We start from the raw sequence: 19,814 nt of genomic DNA on the forward strand, positions 1-19,814 counted from the left end.
AAAGAAAACCCCTCATATTACATTTCACCGATTAAAGATCATTTGAATACTTGGTATAAGTACATGTTCCATGTCAGAGAGCTCTGTGCTGTATCTGTGCAAACACTAATGTTATCACATTAAATCTTTTTAATTGTCCCACTTACAAGCACTAAATATATAATAACTTTATTAGGACGATATCGGTCTGAGGCGGGATTTTTGAACATCGCAACGGCTTTCACAGAACCAATCAGAGCGAAGGGCGGGACCAAAGCAGCCAATCACAGCGATCTGCAGTCCATAAATACGCAGCTGCAGCGTTTTTTTTCTTTATTAGTTCCTGACCGGAGACGCGCACTGACACAGCAGCACAGGATGGCCCGGACCAAGCAGACCGCCCGGAAATCCACCGGAGGGAAGGCTCCCCGTAAGCAGCTAGCGACCAAGGCTGCCAGAAAGAGCGCTCCGGCCACCGGCGGAGTGAAGAAGCCTCACCGCTACCGGCCCGGTACTGTGGCTCTCAGGGAGATCCGCCGCTATCAGAAGTCCACCGAGCTGCTCATCCGCAAGCTGCCCTTCCAGCGCCTGGTCCGGGAGATCGCCCAGGACTTCAAGACTGACCTGCGCTTCCAGAGCTCGGCTGTCATGGCTCTGCAGGAGGCCAGCGAGGCTTATCTGGTGGGGCTCTTCGAGGACACCAACCTGTGCGCTATCCACGCCAAGAGGGTCACCATCATGCCTAAGGACATCCAGCTGGCCCGCAGGATCAGAGGGGAGAGAGCTTAGGCCGGCTGCACCCTGACTTCGTTTACACCCGAAAAACAAAGGCTCTTTTAAGAGCCACCACATTTTCAATGAAATGGCCTGATCAATATTAACACACGGATACTGATCTCAATATAGAGAATGAAAGAAGTGTGTTATCCTTGTACCAACATATGTACTTGATGTGTGACAATATAGATAAACGCACCTTCAATATTTGTGTATTCTTTGTCATGTGATATATAGACTTGCATGCATAGTCACCATTTCATGCTGTATATGGGTGCACGTAAAGACAAACCTGTAAATGTCCCCCTCCCATGTGCCACTGGTGATCAAACTGAAGTGTTGTGGAATAGCATGTGCTTGATGCTTTCAATGTGATGTAAACACTTTTTTTTAATAACATGGTGATAAATACGTTTTTCTGATGTAAACTACACTTTTTTTAATTTTATATAAACCGTGTATGTGAATATTATGTAGACACAAACAAAACCATAATGTCACCTAATATGTCAGTTTGTCTGAGAAAAAATGTATTCGTGAAATAGGTTAGGGACTACAAACTTACACATGCACCTTACAGTGCTCGCAGTATCAATGCATATACACTTATGCTCTGGCAGTGTAACACAAACCTCTGCATGGGATAAATTGGAGAAACATTCCCAGTTACACATTATGTGCACAGCTCTCTAAGTGGGGTTGTGGTGGCTCTTAAAAGAGCCTTTGTGTTTGTAAGAGGCTGAAGTTCTCGGTCTCACTTCTTAGGAGCTGCCGCCCTCTTGGGCTTTGCTGCTTTGGGTTTGGCTGCCTTGGCCTTAGCTGGACTCTTAGCAGCTTTTGGCTTCGCAGCCTTTTTAGCCGCCGGGCTCTTCACAGCCTTCCTGGGCTTGGCAGCTTTAGACTTCTTCGGGCTTTTTGCTGGCTTCTTGGCGGCCGCCGGTTTCTTGACCTTTTTGGGGCTTTTCTTCACTCCCGCCGGAGCCTTTTTGGGTTTCTTGGGGGACTTGGCGGGTTTCTTTGCCACTGGCTTCTTGGGTTTCCCCACATCCTTTTTCTTGGCCGCCTTCTCCTTGCTCTCCAGCTGCTTCTTATTCAGCTTGAACGATCCGGAGGCTCCGCTCCCTTTCAGCTGGATCAGGGTTTCCTTGCTCACCAAGCCCTTGAGAGCCAGCTTCAGGCGGCTGTTATTCTTCTCCACATCGTAGCCTCCTGCAGCCAGAGCCTTCTTCAGGGCGGACAGGGAGACCCCGCTGCGCTCCTTAGAGGCGGACACAGCTCTCACTATCAGATCGGACGCGCTGGGACCGGACTTTGCTGGGCGGCTTTTCGAGGCTCCGGCCGCTTTCTTCGGCTGCTTCTTCTTGGCGGCGCTTTCAGCTGGAGGAGGAGGAGCAGGAGCGGTCTCGGCCATTGCAGCTGCAGGTAAAATATCCCAACACACTGACAGAAAGTTATACTGGGGGCGGGGACCTGCCGGGACTTATATAGAGAGCCTGCTGCTCTGTGATTGGTTAGTTATCGGAGTGAGCTTCTTTCTCATTGGGTATAATCACTAAGCCCCGCCCTGACTCTCATCCTCCCGGATCACAAACACTGCTCTGACTTTGTGTTTCTGAGGCTGCAAGAAAAGGGCATTTTATCCCCTAATTATTACTCACATCCCCCCTTCTTGCATGCAATTTATAAGGAATTATATTCTCTTCACTGCTGTATCATTTTTCTGCTGGGAAAGTACAAACACAATTAGGAATAATGGGTGAAAGTTCGGCTCTGTAGCCCGGGATTTGCCAGATTTCATTCATATCTGTCTATTTCTGTCACTTTTACTTTGCTCAGACTAAATGTGCAACCTCCATCCTCATACAGTGACACTACGGACATATTATTCTACAGTATCAGTTTAAAATAATGTGCATATAAATATATAAACATTGTCTGGGGATTCACTATATATGTACAAGTAGCACAATAATTCCTGTGCAGTGTACATTGCTATTTCATGTTGTTCCATTTCCCCGGTACTAAGCTCTGTATTATTCCATTGTCAGTTATGAATATTGGTTATTAAATGGGAGATTCGAAAAGTTTTGTATTCCATCTGTTCTACAAATGAATAGTTTATAATGATATGTATGTAAAATTATGTTTTCTAAAAACAAAATCATAGTAACATACACATCATGTGAATGACAGTAAATATATTTTAATAATGTAATAATCAAACATCTATTTTGTTTAAGCTTTATAATACAATTGGGAAGTGTTAAAAATATGTTTATTTGTCGGTTACAAAAAATATATATATGTGATATTAATGGAAGATTAGGTTATTTTATTAGTCACCCTGTGTGTTACATAACTATGTAATGTCACTATTAGCACTGTGTATAGGAACTGACATGTTTTGTGACCATTGTCACCAGAGACCAGAACTTTTAACATCTTTACATCAGGATCACTATCACCAGAAAATAATAATAATAATAAAAATAATAGTACGTTCTTGTATAGCGCTGCTAGTTTTATGTAGCACTTTACAGGGACATTTTGCAGACACAGTCCTTGCCCCGTGGAGCTTACAATCTATTTTGTTGGAGCCAGAGACACAGGGATATAAAGTGACTTGCCCAAGGTCACAAGTAGTTGACACTCGGAGTTGAACCAGGCTTCAAACTCACTCTCAGTGCCAGTGTGTTTTACTCAGTGTTTACTCACTGAGCCACTCCTTCTCCCGAATGACACACTAGATGAATAAACAAAAGTGTATTCTGGCAAGCCAGAAAACACACAACACACATGTGACGATAGGGGTAGCCAGCCTCACATAATAAGGTAAAGCCTGTCTGGCTTCCCCTAACACAATAGGCTTCCCCTGCAATAGGTCCCTCCGGTCAACCCCAAATATCCCGCTGGGAAGGCGCCACCAGGTCTGCGGGAAACCATTGGCTCTAGCCCAGTGAAAGCCGGACCCCGGACCTTATTTCTAGCCCTTTCCTGCTCACCATTTTTTTTCACCATGCGCCTTAATGGTCCCCAGGCCTGAGCCTGGGGTGGGCATGCTTTCCCCCGATGGGGAACAATGACAGCCCTTGTGCTTTCTTCTCCTCCCAGCACAAGACTGACTAAATGTGATACTGTGAGGATTCGCTGTTCTGCTGCTCCTGCCCCTTTAACCCTCACTTGCCCATTGGACTACCATAACACCCAAGAGTGGCAAACTGGGGTGGAACTTACGCACGGTGCGTGGTTTCTGTGCAGTCCCCTTCGGTCTCTGGGCATGGAGCGCATTCTTGCTCCTCCTGTTTTGATGCGCAGCGTGCATGCGTGGTACACGGTCTTCCCAGTGGTCTGTGGTCTCCGCCCCTCTGTCCCGCCCCCATACTGGCATCACCCCTATGCAGCACGGTTACGCCCCTCACACCGCCTCTACCTCAGCGGGTCCTGCCTCTGGTACCCGGCCCTGTCCTGATATCACTGTTATGCGGCGCAGTTGCGCCCCTCCTCTATCTCCACGGGTCTCGCCTCTGGTTTCCGCCCTCATGGCGGTGCGGGTGTCGTGGCGCACGATGACAGCGCGTGACCAGGTCACCTACGGGTTTTGCGGGGGGCATGCACACATTCTGACGCGGTAGCTATTGGCCGTGTAATAGGACACACCTGCATGATCCAGCAGCCTATCCTGTCCGCACGTCTGCTTCCTGGTTGCCTCCCATTGGTGGGAGGTCCTATAAATATGCTCTCAGAGCTCCCAGTCATTGCCGAGCATAACCTCTGTTTGTGTGACGCTGCACTCATCACCTAGTTCCTGTCTGCCTGAACCCTGCTGCCTGACCCTGCATGGATACTACTCTGTGATGCTCTCCTGCACTGACCTTGGCTTTGGCAACGACTACTCTACTCTCTCCTGCACTGACCCTGGATTTGGAACCACGGCGACGCCACTCTCTCCTGCACTGACCCTTGCTTGGCTCCACGACTACTCTACGCTCTAAAACCCTGACCCTGGCTACGTACCCCAACAATCCACTGCTCTATACTCCAAGATTCGCAAGTACCTCACTTACCCTGTCTTCTGTTACCCTGATCCGGCCTGTACGACTGTCCTATACTCTAGATGTGCCTTCGTGGGTGTGGTTGGCATTCTATACAAATCCCTACCTCAGCCCCATGGTCACGCCTCATTTGTAGTGAGCTACGGGTTACAGATATTCCCATTTGGAAGTCTCTGCAAGGGGCGGGCTCATGGACTGTACCCATCTTGGATAGGCTTACACAGGCCATGAGTCACCACCTTACTTCCTTCACTGGGGGGTCACTGGCTCATAGATTAACCTGTTACTGCTCTGAACATAATAGGGACTTGCATAATAGATACACTATGTGGGAAAGAGAGGTATTATGGGACATACCCTGTTACACTGGATAGGGGTAGTTTGGGCAGTTAACACGCAGGTGGCCCAGCCAGTTACACAAGGAGCACTGGCCCTCGTGGGCAACCTCCATCGGCTCTACTTCAACACCCCAGGTTTTTGACTTCTTCCCCCCTAGTTTGGTGGCCTGGGGAGGGTCAGCTACCTTAGGTCTTTTGACCGCCAGCACTGGAGTAAGGGTAAGGAAACGCTATTCCAACTGTGGCCGTGTGGCCACTGTCACGATGGACGGAACGTATCAACAATTTTATATTTTAGGGAAATAGATTGAGCACACAAGTTGAGCAAAATAAACTGACATTTATTTCCTTAATAGACAGACACACGACAACCTTAGAATATACTTGACAAAACACTTACTGAGGAAGAGAATGGGATAGAATGTCCAGAAGTAAAACAAAGCACCAGAATATTGTCTTTTAAAATGCTGTCCTTTTGCAAGGGGTGTAAATTGCCAGCCCAATAAGTCTGTGAATATTGCAAAGTTCTTTCTGGTCCATTGGGGTTCGTTAGATAACCCCCAGCACTAACGGAATCCTGAAGAAGAGTTATGTCCTTGGTTCTGATGTAATTAACTTGTTGCGTTAGGGAATCGTTGCTGCTGCTCTTATCCGCTTGTAGAAGCAAAGTGGAAATTTGTTCACATTGTAAAAGGGAAACAAAAGACAACGGGGATAGCTTAGGGAGCATGTATATAGGGTCGGCTAGCATATCTATAACATACCCGCCCAATCCCTTTCGTGGGAACCTCCATCCCACCAATCTCCATCTTGCCCCCAGTTTGCAGAGTGGGCACTACAGGGATTTCCAGTTGATACAGCGCCTGTGCAACTCTGACACCTGGGCTGCTTACCATATGGGTGCTCCCCTTTTTACCTGGTGTCTCCCAGGCTAGGAGTTGGACCCAAGGTGTTAACTAGCCCAGATGACTAACAGGATCTCCTGGTCAGCGAGCATCCCGGCTAATTCACACTTTGCGGCTCTGGGGCTTTCATCCGCAACACTTCCCGAGACCCATAGCCATTTCCCTAAAAGGGGGTCTCTGAAGTTTGCAGAAGGAAGTGCCCCCAGCTCATCGGTGTAAAACATGTGGTTACTGGTTGCATTACAAAGGCAAGTAGAAAAAGCCTCATCCTGCCTGTACATTTAAAACTGCAGCCAGAAAGGCACTTTATTAAAAATATATGTTCTATTTGTCCTAAAGTCATCACAGGAGATATCGGCATTCGGCCGTGCCTGGGATGTCTGCTAGCAAGTAGGCAAGCCAGGTGACAGTGCGAAGGCTCCCCTTAGACCACCAGCGGGGCTAGGTAAGCCCTTTCAGCACAAGGTTGTTCAGTGGGACGGCGGCATTCACTTTCTGTAGCCCATCGCTGGGAGTTCTGGAGAGCCGGATCCTGCCTGATGTCCTTGGAGAAGCAAGGCAGGGAAGCTCAGTGTAGCAGGCCAGGCTCTGCCCAACGCCCTGGCAGTAGCAATGGGAGAAGGCTTAGTGGAGCAGGGTGATATAGATCTGAAGCTCGCAGCTCCCCAGTGAGAGTGAAAGCAAAGCACGTCTCCCCAGTGAGAGTGAAAGCAAAGCACGGCTGACTACCCCAATACCGTGTGCAATGGCCACCTCTGCCAGGCTTATTGTGCCCAATGTATAGGTTTTTTTCTTTGTGTAACCCTTCCAGAAAAGAGCTAATCACTGATGTCTGGAAGTGGAAAACAGTATAAAGTGGGGATAGGGATGTGGTAACTACACATCAACACACACATTTTATCATGCCGTGATGGTCTTCACCTACCGCTGAACCAGTCTTTACTTCAATCCTCTGCAGATGTGGGACCTGTCCTGTCAAGGCCGCCCGCTTCATCCTCCGCTGACCTGGGACCTCTCCTGAAACCTGGTAAGTGAGAAGTAATGTTCCTTGATTGTAAGTGTCAAATCTATGGTGCGTCTTACAATCACTGGCAGCTTACACAAGAGGAAATACAGTAATACAAATAACACATATAGTCCAGGTCCCCTCTGGACTTCCCCCTTGGTCCCCGGCCCCCTTGGTTCCCCATATTAAGAGATACACCATTGCTTATAGTTTATGTTATTGTTTCTTGTTTATTTATTGTAAGGTCCGGGGGAACAGCTCTCTCTAAAGGGGCTCCCCCCGTGACTTTACTCACCCCGCTTCAGCTCTGCCTTCTCGCCGCTGCGGGCGGGATCTCCCTTCTCCTCCGCTTCCTGCAGCAGCTACTGATCTCGCGCGTGCGCGCGCACGGCAGAGGACTTTTACGTCCTCCCTCAGGGGGAGTTCCCGCCCCCAGCTGAGGCCGCGCACGCCTCTCCCACGCGGAGCACATGCCTGATGCGCGTGCACCGCTCACAAGCTGCACATCTAGCACAGCTGTGGTGAGTTTCTCCCTACCAATCTCTATCTTTCCTGGGACTGCTCCCTCGTTACTCCCCCTCTCCCTATTGGTCCTTCCTCCTACTTATACCTTGCTCAGCCATTCATTCTTTGGCTGAGCATAGCTTTGTATGACCTGTGGTAACCACGATTGTGCCTGCCTCAGTTCCTGTCTCTTTGTCTCCTTAGTGATCCCTTGCGTACTGAACCGGCCTGGCTGTGGATCCGCTCTGGTCTTATACCCTTGGTTTGTATCCTGACCTCCTGGACTCCCCGACCCCTTCACCTCGGTTTGCGGATTCCGACCTACCTCCCAGCTCTGGACCCCAGGCTCTCGGTACCACCTATCTTCTGGAACCTCCCTTCTCGTCTGGCGAGTATCTTACTTTATCTTATACTCCCAGACGGTTCCAGACGCCTATTTTCCACTTTCCAGGTGTGTGTCCGTAGCTGTGGGTGCAGTTTGTTACCCATCTCACCTCAGTTTCTGGGTCCCTCCTTGTCCGTGGTGAGCTCAGCGTAACATTATGCTCAGCCCCACAGACATGGACCCCGAAGAGGTTGAGCAACCAAGCCCCATGCAGCGACTTCTCCAGCTAGAGGCGCAGCTTGCCTCCATGACACAGGAGCTCTCTAGACTCTCCTCATTGCAGCCTTCCCCAGGCTCCTCTGCCATGGCAACTGTGGCGTTTCCCTCCCCGGTTCTTCCCGTGGCTGTGAATCCTCATCTCCCGGCTCCCAACCGCTATGCAGGGGATCCCCACAAGTGCAGAGGGTTTCTTAATCAGTGCGAGATGCAATTTGAATTATCTCCTTTGCGCTTCCCCACTGCTCGTTCAAAGGTGACCTATATTATGTCTCTCTTGAACGGAAAGGCCCTAGCCTGGGCATCCCCCATCTGGGAGCGGGAGCCTACCATGACGCATGACTATTCTCGCTTTCTTCGAGAATTCAGGCAAGTATTCGATACGCCTGGTCGTCAAATTACAGCAGATTCTTCTCTCTTCCATATTTCGCTACACGCAAAGAAAACCCGCACAGCTAGTGTTAGACCACAGTGAGGTGCTGACTGGATGGAGACGTGATTATATCATATGAAAGAAAAAGGACCCAGTCTTTCAGCACTCAGTCACAAGGATTGTAATGTTGTAAATATAAAAATATGCTTTATTTATAACCATGAGTAAAAAATAGGGTGTTAAAACGTAATTAAATAGTATTAAACAGCACGTGACTCTATCCTTAATAACCCACCTGCAAGTATGTGGGTGGATATAATAAGATCCCTAATGAATGTTGGGGATCAAACGCTACTGATAGTAGCTACCTAATGATATAGGCAAGAGGAGCCTGTGAGAGCCCACTCAAAGACACTTTCCATATAAGTGTATCCAGGCGTGTGCTACACACTCAATTGATACACTGTGGATAAGTACAGTAATACTGTGTGACGAAATGCGAGCTAAGTTAGACCTATATAATGTCTGTCCCTGATTAAGATATGCACTGGTGACTAAATCCATTCATCAGTGCTATCAGAGCCAGGTCTATGATGAAAACCTGTGTGGCCCACACTGTTGATAATAGGTGCACACTTATTAACACATTGGATAGTAGGATACAGAATAGCATGTCAAAACTGGAGCGTTAGATAAGGTCATCTAAACACCTAAACTGCAGATAGTGTATAGGGTGGAAACATCTGTAAGTAGCAGTGGAAACAGTGGTGTTATACAGGTGTTGTTAACCAAGGTACACCTAAACTAATGTCAATAATATCTGCTGTTGCCGCCCAGTATACGTTATAGTGAGAGCAAAATGCAGACACTTAGCACATATGGACAGTTTACCCTTAAGTGAGCGTAGTAAAGTGTTGCACACAGAGGGTAAATGATGGCATGGAGGCAACCTCCACAGTGTCTGCAGTAGTACAGGAGGGTTCACACTACTCTGTGAGTAATGATGTTGTTAGCTGTGACCCCCTGTGGTACTGCTCAGCATATAGTGGGTTAAGGCAAAATAGAATTGCCAAAATACTCAGCTTGTGACTGAGTGGGGTATAGAGGTGGTTAATGCTGTGGTTGAACAGTAAAACCCATAGACGCACCACCCCCACCCTCTCAATAAACAGCTGGTCTGTCTCTGAAGCCAAGTGAAGGGAACACCGGTCTAACTGGTAGAGGGGCCAATGGTTTAATCACTTCTGAGACAGGCAAGACAGGCAAGTCCTCGAACACATCAGTGCTGATATAACCAAGATCAGCGCTGATGTAGGGGACTGTGCGACTACCAGTTAGACCGGTGTTCCCTTCACTTGGCTTCAGAGACAGACACCAATTGACCCTAGACCAGTCATAGTTCAGGGGCAGGAAGAGTTCGAAATCCAGTCTATTGTGGATTCCAGGAGTACAAGGGGTTCGGTACAATACCTGCTTCGCTGGAAGGGCTTTGGCCCAGAGGAAAGATCTTGGGTACCCTACCATCAAATACATGCCCCCAGACTGCTGAGACTCTTTAACTCCAAATTTACCCAAAAGCCATATTGGAGTCGTCCTAAGGCCGCTTCTCAAGGGGGGGGGGTACTTTAAGGTCCGCGGGAACACCTCTCTATAAAGGGGTCCCCCCGTGACTTTTCTCACCCCCACTCCAGCTCTGCCTTCTCGCCACCGAGGGCGGGATCTCCCTTCTCCTCCGCTTCCCGCGGCGGCTTCTGATCTCGCGCATACGCGCGCACGGCAGAGGACTTTTACGTCCTCCCTCAGGGGGAGTTCCCGCCCCCAGCTGAGGCCGCGCACGCCTCTCCCACGCGGTGCACATGCCTGATGCGCGTGCACCGCTCACAAGCTGCACATCTAGCACAGCTGTGGTGAGTTTCTCCCTACCAATCTCTATCTTTCCTGGGACTGCTCCCTCGTTACTCCCCCTCTCCCTATTGGTCCTTCCTCCTACTTATACCTTGCTCAGCCATTCATTCTTTGGCTGAGCATAGCTTTGTATGACCTGTGTTAACCACGATCGTGCCTGCCTCAGTTCCTGTCTCTTTGTCTCCTTAGTGATCCCTTGCGTACTGAACCGGCCTGGCTGTGGATCCGCTCTGGTCTTCTACCCTTGGTTTGTATCCTGACCTCCTGGACTCCCCGACCCCTTCACCTCGGTTTGCGGATTCCGACCTACCTCCCGGCTCTGGACCCCAGGCTCTCGGTACCACCTATCTTCTGGAACCTCCCTTCTCGTCTGGCGAGTATCTTACTTTATCTTATACTCCCAGACGGTTCCAGATGCCTATTTTCCACTTTCCAGGTGTGTGTCCGTAGCTGTGGGTGCAGTTTGTTACCCATCTCACCTCAGTTTCTGGGTCCCTCCTTGTCCGTGGTGAGCTCAGCGTAACATTATGCTCAGCCCCACAGACATGGACCCCGAAGAGGTTGAGCAACCAAGCCCCATGCAGCGACTTCTCCAGCTAGAGGCGCAGCTTGCCTCCATGACACAGGAGCTCTCTAGACTCTCCTCATTGCAGCCTTCCCCAGGCTCCTCTGCCATGGCAACTGTGGCGTTTCCCTCCCCCCTTCTTCCCGTGGCTGTGAATCCTCATCTCCCGGCTCCCAACCGCTATGCAGGGGATCCCCACAAGTGAAGAGGGTTTCTTAATCAGTGCGAGATGCAATTTGAATTATCTCCTTTGCGCTTCCCCACTGCTCGTTCAAAGGTGACCTATATTATGTCTCTCTTGAACGGAAAGGCCCTAGCCTGGGCATCCCCCATCTGGGAGCGGGAGCCTACCATGACGCATGACTATTCTCGCTTTCTTCGAGAATTCAGGCAAGTATTCGATACGCCTGGTCGTCAAATTACGGCAGATTCTTCTCTCTTCCATATTTCGCTACACGCAAAGAAAACCCGCACAGCTAGTGTTAGACCACAGTGAGGTGCTGACTGGATGGAGACGTGATTATATCATATGAAAGAAAAAGGACCCAGTCTTTCAGCACTCAGTCACAAGGATTGTAATGTTTAAATTTTAAAATATGCTTTATTTATAACCATGAGTAAAAAATAGGGTGTTAAAACGTAATTAAATAGTATTAAACAGCACGTGACTCTATCCTTAATAACCCACCTGCAAGTATGTGGGTGGATATAATAAGATCCCTAATGAATGTTGGGGATCAAACGCTACTGATAGTAGCTACCTAATGATATAGGCAAGAGGAGCCTGTGAGAGCCCACTCAAAGACACTTTCCATATAAGTGTATCCAGGCGTGTGCTACACACTCAATTGATACACTGTGGATAAGTACAGTAATACTGTGTGACGAAATGCGAGCTAAGTTAGACCTATATAATGTCTGTCCCTGATTAAGATATGCACTGGTGACTAAATCCATTCATCAGTGCTATCAGAGCCAGGTCTATGACGAAAACCCGTGTGGCCCACACTGTTGATAATAGGTGCACACTTATTAACACATTGGATAGTAGGATACAGAATAGCATGTCAAAACTGGAGCGTTAGATAAGGTCATCTAAACACCTAAACTGCAGATAGTGTATAGGGTGGAAACACCTGTAAGTAGCAGTGGAAACAGTGGTGTTATACAGGTGTTGTTAACCAAGGTACACCTAAACTAATGTCAATAATTTCTGCTGTTGCCGCCCAGTATACGTTATAGTGAGAGCAAAATGCAGACACTTAGCACATATGGACAGTTTACCCTTAAGTGAGCGTAGTAAAGTGTTGCACACAGAGGGTAAATGATGGCATGGAGGCAACCTCCACAGTGTCTGCAGTAGTACAGGAGGGTTCACACTACTCTGTGAGTAATGATGTTGTTAGCTGTGACCCCCTGTGGTACTGCTCAGCATATAGTGGGTTAAGGCAAAATAGAATTGCCAAAATACTCAGCTTGTGACTGAGTGGGGTATAGAGGTGGTTAATGCTGTGGTTGAACAGTAAAACCCATAGACGCACCACCCCCACCCTCTCAATAAACAGCTGGTCTGTCTCTGAAGCCAAGTGAAGGGAACACCGGTCTAACTGGTAGAGGGGCCAATGGTTTAATCACTTCTGAGACAGGCAAGACAGGCAAGTCCTCGAACACATCAGTGCTGATATAACCAAGATCAGCGCTGATGTAGGGGACTGTGCGACTACCAGTTAGACCGGTGTTCCCTTCACTTGGCTTCAGAGACAGACACCAATTGACCCTAGACCAGTCATAGTTCAGGGGCAGGAAGAGTTCGAAATCCAGTCTATTGTGGATTCCAGGAGTACAAGGGGTTCGGTACAATACCTGCTTCGCTGGAAGGGCTTTGGCCCAGAGGAAAGATCTTGGGTACCCTACCATCAAATACATGCCCCCAGACTGCTGAGACTCTTTAACTCCAAATTTCCCCAAAAGCCATATTGGAGTCGTCCTAAGGCCGCTTCTCAAGGGGGGGGGGGGTACTTTAAGGTCCGCGGGAACACCTCTCTATAAAGGGGCTCCCCCCGTGACTTTTCTCACCCCCACTCCAGCTCTGCCTTCTCGCCACCGCGGGCGGGATCTCCCTTCTCCTCCGCTTCCCGCGGCGGCTTCTGATCTCGCGCATACGCGCGCACGGCAGAGGACTTTTATGTCCTCCCTCAGGGGGAGTTCCCGCCCCCAGCTGAGGCCGCGCACGCCTCTCCCGCGCGGCGCACATGCCTGATGTGTGTGCACCGCTCACAAGCTGCACATCTAGCACAGCTGTGGTGAGTTTCTTCCTACCAATCCCTATCTTTCCTGGGACCGCTCCCTCGTTACACCCCCTCTCCCTATTGGTCCTTCCACCTACTTATACCTTGCTCAGCCATTCATTCTTTGGCTGAGTATAGCTTTGTATGACCTGTGTTAACCACGATCGTGCCTGCCTCAGTTCCTGTCTCTTTGTCTCCTTAGTGATCCCTTGCGTACTGAACCGGCCTGGCTGTGGATCCGCTCTGGTCTTCTACCCTTTGTTTGTATCCTGACCTCCTGGACTCCCCGACCCCTTCACCTCGGTTTGCGGATTCCGACCTACCTCCCGGCTCTGGACCCCAGGCTCTCGGTACCACCTATCTTCTGGAACCTCCCTTCTCGTCTGGCGAGTATCTTACTTTATCTTATACTCCCAGACGGTTCCAGATGCCTATTTTCCACTTTCCAGGCATGTCCCCGTAGCTGTGGGTGCAGTTTGTAACCCATCTCACCTCAGTTTCGGGGACCCTCCTTGTCCGTGGTGAGCACAGCGTAACATTTATTTAACACAGATAATCGCACAGATTAATTTACATTAATGTTTTATAAAGTACAAGTAATTTTATTAAAATCTATCCCTATAAAAAATGTATTCTATATTTTATCAGTGAGTAATTATTCATTTTGTTTACCCATTACACCTCTACAAGGGTTCAAAACGCAACACAACACACACACCATACAGCAAAGTGGTTAGGGATAAATGCGTGCAACTGCGCGCTGAGAGGCAATTGAACCTGCGGGCTGTAGGGAGCGGGAGCTTGAGCGGGAGGGGGGTGTGTGGTTTGAGCGGAGGGCTCTCCGTGCTGACCCTCCTCCCCCTCCTCCTCCTCCCCCTCCCCCTTACCCCTCCCCAGTCGGTCCGTCCCCACACACACACACACACCATATTTATGTATACACATATATACAAATATATACACATATATACACACATATATACACACACATATACACACATATATACACACATATATACACACATATATACACACATATATACACACATATATATACACACACATATACACACACATATACACACACATATACACACACATACACATACACATACACACGCATACACATGTACACACATACATACACACGCGCACACACACTTCCCCCCACCTTTTGGAGGTGGGGAAGCTGCCTCTAACACTCCTGACCCGGCGCTGATAGACTCACCAGCGCACCACGTGACGCGTCACCGCTCGGGATCGCAATTCTCTTGCTTCCCCAGGCGGCTGACGCGTCACAGCGTGTAGTGAGCCTCGCCGGAAAGAGGCAGCGGGGACAGATGGTCAGGAGGTAAGGGGCTGGTGGTCCGCTCGCGCGGCCGTCCGCAGCGGGTCCTCAGCCTTAGGGCCGTTCTATAGTGGTGGGGGTGCGCACGCACACCAGGGAGCGGGGAATCGACAGACAGCGGCGAAGAAAAATAATCTTTTTACGCTGCTACTGGCGCTGAATGTATGTATGTGTGTGTGTGTGTGAGTGTGTGTGTGTGTGTGTGTGTGTATTTGTGTGTGTATTTGTGTGTATATATGCATGCGTGTGTGTGTGTGTGTGTGTGTGTGTGTGTGTGTGTGTGTGTGTATTTGTGTGTGTATTTGTGTGTGTGCACAATGTAATACATTTGTGCACGGCTGCACACACTATATAACAGCCCCTAGGCCGTGCTTATAGTGCCTACGACAGCGACACAACATCTCACAAACACAAAAGCTTTGCCGCCGCCGCGTGCGCTTATAGTGGAAACTTGAAGCCGGCAAATTTGATTTTTCAAGGGCCGTCGTGTCACGTGACGGTCCTTGAACCAATTAAATGCCCGGAATCCCGCGCCGTCGCGGCGAAACATAACTTTCCCTCTCACCCTCCCTATCTCCCTGTCTCTCTCCCTCTTCCCCTGTCTCTCTCCCTCTCCCGCTGTCTCTCTCCCCCTGTCTCTCTCCCTCTCCCCCTGTCTCTCTCGCTCTCCCCCTGTCTCTCTCGCTCTCCCCCTGTCTCTCTCGCTCTCCCCCTGTTTCTCTCCCTCTCCCCCGTCTCTCTCCCTCTCTGCCTGTCTCTCTCCCCCTGTCTCTCTCTCCCTGTCTCTCTCCCCTGTCTCCCTGTCTCTCTCCCCCTCTCTATCTCCCCCCTCTCTCTCTGTCTCTGTCTCTGTCTCTGTCCCTCCCTGTCTCTGTCTCTGTCCTTCCCTGTCTCTGTTTCTGCCCCTCCCTGTCTCTGTCTCTGCCCCTCCCTGTCTCTGTCTCTGTCCCTCCCTGTCTCTGTCCCTCCCTGTCTCTGTCCCTCCCTGTCTCTGTCCTCCCTGTCTCTGTCCCTCCCTGTCTCTGTCCCTCCCTGTCTCTGTTCCTCTCTGTCTCTCCATCTCTGTCTCTCCCTCTCTGTCTCTCCCTCTCTGTCTCACCCTTTCTGTCTCTCCCTCTCTGTCTCTCCCTCATCTTAACTGCCGTATACCTACACCGAAGTAACCTACCCTGCTTTCTTCCAGATCTGACTCAAGTTTCACGCGGGAGACATCGGAAGACAGGTAGGGAACACCTCCCCTCCAGTATAGTACCTTGAGGGACTGTGGATCAGGTAAGATCCCAGCCGGGATTGCTGCTTTAGAAATTGTGAAGAGGGGGCATCCTGACACTGGTTAAGGGGTACAGAAGTCATTCACATCTGGCTTTTTTTTTCGTTCGATTAGTGAGGCCATCCGACACACACTCACGTAACTAGGACTAATGGTAGTAAAGTATAAGTGTAATACGATAAATAAACTGTTAATGTAAAAAAAAAAAATTGTGTCCCGGTTTTTCATTTTCAAAATCTGGTCACCCTATTCACATATATAGGCAGCGGGGACAGATGGGCAGGAGGTAAGGGGCTTGTGGTCCGCGCGCGCGGCCGTCCGCAGCGGGTCCTCAGCCTTAGGGCCGTTCTATAGTGGTGGGGGTGCGCGCGCACGGCAGTTATAGATGGCTTAGGTGAGTCAGCCCTTCTATACAAGGGCCGCGCGCGCACGCCAGGGAGCGGGGAGCCGACAGACAGCGGCGAAAACGGGAAAAATAATCTTTTACGCTGCTACCGGCGCTGAATGTATGTATATGTGTGTATGTGTGTATATATGTATGTATGTATATGTGTGTGTGTGTGTGTGTGTGTGTGTGTGTGTGTGCATATATGTATGCATGTGTATGTATATATGTGTGTGTGTGTGTATGTGTGTATATATGTATGCATGTGTATGTATATGTGTGTTGTGGGTATGCATATGTATGTATATGTGTGTTGTGGGTATGCATGTGTATGTATATGTGTGTTGTGGGTATGTATGTATGCATGTGTATGTATATGTGTGTGTGTGTGTGTGTGTGTGTGTGTATCTGTGTGTGTGCACAAATGTAATACATTTGTGCACGGCTGCACACACTATTTAACAGCCCTTAGGCCGTGCTTATAGTGCCTGCGACAGCGACACAACATCGCACAAACACAAAAGCATTGCCGCCGCAGCGTGCGCTTATAGTGCACACAACACACAACGGCGACAAAGCGACGGAGCAACGTCGCCGTCGCGAAAACTTGAAGCCGGCAAATTTGATTTTTCAGGGGCCGTCGTGTCACGTGACGATCCATGAACCAATTAAATGCCCGGAATCCCGCGCCGTCGCGGCAAAACATAACTTTCACCGGTGGCGACGGGTGACGTCACCGGTCGTGTCGCCGTCACCATCGGCGGCACTATAACTATAGGCACAGCCTTAGACTTGTGTTATGGCTTTATAGTGATTTCATGTAACTTCATTCCCACGTGACTTCAATTTCGAAGCAGCACTGCCACCCTGTGGAGTAACTGTCAACTTCAGACATTTCTACTGGAGGATTTGTGTTTGCTGAACTTGTTTCCCCGGTCTGCATTTCTTCCACGTGTCACCTCATGCAGGGTAAATTAGAAATAAAAGCAAATTTATAAAACAGGGGTATTTATATAAAAAAAAATACTGATGAATGTAGTTGATCATACACATCTAAATATTACAAATGAATTACATTTACAGATATATAGATGCAGACACAATATAATTAAATACATGAAATAGATGGCACACAAATGTGTTCGTGTGAGTTGGGCAATACTAGGCAAAGCAAATGTGATCACAGTTTTAATGAGATAAACTTCCAACCAATCCCATTACCACGCGGCCTTTTTTTATAAACAGTAACGGCTTTCACTGAGCCAATCAGACGAAAGACTTTTTCAGCCAATCAAAATCAAGGAACGTCTTCCAGTGCAATTCACTTTCTCCCCACATGGGGTGTCTGTGGTTTTCACTCAGGTCCGCTCATACTGCATATAAGCAGCAGCTTTACCGCAATTACCTCATTCGCTTCTTGTTTTGACACTGTGCAGAATGACTGGTCGCGGCAAAGGAGGAAAAGGGCTCGGGAAAGGAGGTGCCAAGAGGCACAGGAAGGTTCTTCGTGACAACATCCAAGGCATAACCAAGCCTGCTATCCGCCGCCTGGCTCGCAGAGGAGGAGTGAAGCGCATCTCCGGTCTCATCTATGAAGAGACCCGTGGGGTGCTCAAGGTTTTCCTGGAGAATGTGATCCGGGACGCGGTCACCTACACCGAGCACGCTAAGAGGAAGACAGTCACCGCTATGGACGTGGTGTATGCTCTCAAGCGCCAGGGCCGCACTCTCTATGGATTCGGAGGCTAAACGGTGACACTTCTTACCAACTGATGATACGGAATTCACATTCATTTAACCCAAAGGCTCTTTTAAGGGCCACCCACATTCTCCTGTATAGAGCTCTGGTTACACCGCCATCTTATTCTTACCCGTTTTCATGTTGCTGTCTCTGACGGGACTCAATATTTCATATTGGAAACGGGTTAGAGAAATACAATTCACTACAAAACCACCAGTATGTGATAGCATTTTGTTAGAGCGCTTTATCTATGATTCTTTTCTATGAATTGACATGTACACTCGTGAGTTATATAAACTTTGCTATTCTCCCTTCATGCTATTAACTGCTCATTCATAAAGCAAACCACATATTGGTTTCACTTTTTGATATAACTTCTCTGAATTAGAAGTGCCTGCACTTGACAGATTTAAATACGTGATTTTAATTGCTCGATCCATTTTTTTACATTACACATTGGTACAATCTGCAAAAGAAAATGTATATGATAAATGCCTTATCTGTATTGATTTTAACCGCTATGAAAACAATTACATTTTTATAGACTTGTATAAAACAATGACAATCTTTGAGCATTCATTCATTATTATTTTGCTGTCTTTTCTGCTCTTAAAACAAAATCCCCAATGCAAATGCTTCATAAAATAGTCACTCCTTTTATATTCCATTAAATAGTCCCATATATTGGGCATCATGTATCAGCTTTTGATAAGAAAAAAATGCAATCGGATTTTCTTTAGCACTTTATGTGACATTTATGATAATTTGTCACAACTGTAAATCTCATACATATTGATCACGTTTTTTGGTTTTATGATCATAAATACAACCCCGCATTTCATGTGTAAAACACTCGGTTTGGGGATCTCGGAACAATTATACAGAGAAGGTAAAAAGGCGCCAAAGCTTTACTATCTGTCATTCAAACAAAGACCACACGGTGGCAGTATTGTTTTGGAAATGATCTGGATTCTGGAGACCTGGATTTTTCACAATGATCTGAATCAAAGGTTTCACCTCCAGATATTTGTGTTAAATACGTTTTGCGGATTCCCTTAAATATAATTAGTGAATTAAGTTTAAAATCAACAGAACTCTAGCATCACTTCTTAAATCGCACAAATATGTGTACTGATGTGGGGGCTGAAACTGCCAAAGATGCCACATTTCCCACACAATCTATACAGGGAAAACGCAGCAGCACCAAAATAAAGGCAGCAAAACACACATACACGTGTGTAACTCACATTAATAAGAAACACTTGGGGTCTTACTTACTTTGTGAACAATGTTTCTAAATCAATCTGTTCTATTAATTCAATGATCCTTTGTTTTTTTTATTTCAGTCACACTTTATCTCAAAGATTATCCCGGAGACCAGAACGTAACCCCGGGATCAAGGCACCAGAACGGACAAAGCGTTTCAATAAAGAGAATTTATTCTGTCCGTATCCAGCACAGCACAAACTCACAAACCCCTTACACTCCCCAAAACAGGGAATACAGGGGATTCTAGGTGCCAGGCGCCACTTCCAAGGCTCCCCAGGGTTTGCTCCCACTCCTGTGGGGTTTGAGACTGCAGAGCTTTCAAACCTGTTTGCTTTCTGAGACTCTGTCCCGCAGCGCGGAACCGTTTTCACATCTCCCGCTGGATGAAGCTCCCAGCGACGTGTGAAGGTGTCTCTGGCGCAGCCTTGGGGCGCACCGCTTAGTTCCCTGCACGCTGGGATCACACTGACCCTGAGCGCTGCTGGGTTCCCCTTACATACAGTCCCCG

The 19,814-nt window shown here is 48.3% G+C and overlaps 3 protein-coding genes across 3 annotated transcripts; 2 read left to right on the forward strand and 1 right to left on the reverse strand.

The window, feature by feature from the left end:
* Positions 1-332: 332 nt before the first annotated feature.
* LOC142475400 (histone H3) lies at positions 333-963 on the forward strand. The gene has a single exon (XM_075581314.1). It carries the CDS (start codon positions 358-360, stop codon positions 766-768), a length of 411 nt encoding a protein of 136 aa, XP_075437429.1. The 5' UTR covers positions 333-357; the 3' UTR covers positions 769-963.
* Positions 964-1,501: 538 nt separating this feature from the next.
* LOC142475401 (histone H1-like) lies at positions 1,502-2,201 on the reverse strand. The gene has a single exon (XM_075581315.1). The coding sequence runs from the start codon at positions 2,165-2,167 to the stop codon at positions 1,511-1,513; it is 657 nt and encodes a 218-aa protein (XP_075437430.1). The 5' UTR covers positions 2,168-2,201; the 3' UTR covers positions 1,502-1,510.
* A 15,524-nt stretch (positions 2,202-17,725) lies between these two features.
* LOC142475402 (histone H4) lies at positions 17,726-18,117 on the forward strand. Its single transcript, XM_075581316.1, has one exon. It carries the CDS (start codon positions 17,734-17,736, stop codon positions 18,043-18,045), a length of 312 nt encoding a protein of 103 aa, XP_075437431.1. The 5' UTR covers positions 17,726-17,733; the 3' UTR covers positions 18,046-18,117.
* Positions 18,118-19,814: the final 1,697 nt, after the last annotated feature.

This window comes from Ascaphus truei, unplaced genomic scaffold (genome assembly GCF_040206685.1).
Source record: "Ascaphus truei isolate aAscTru1 unplaced genomic scaffold, aAscTru1.hap1 HAP1_SCAFFOLD_1213, whole genome shotgun sequence".
Lineage (NCBI taxonomy): Eukaryota > Metazoa > Chordata > Amphibia > Anura > Ascaphidae > Ascaphus > Ascaphus truei.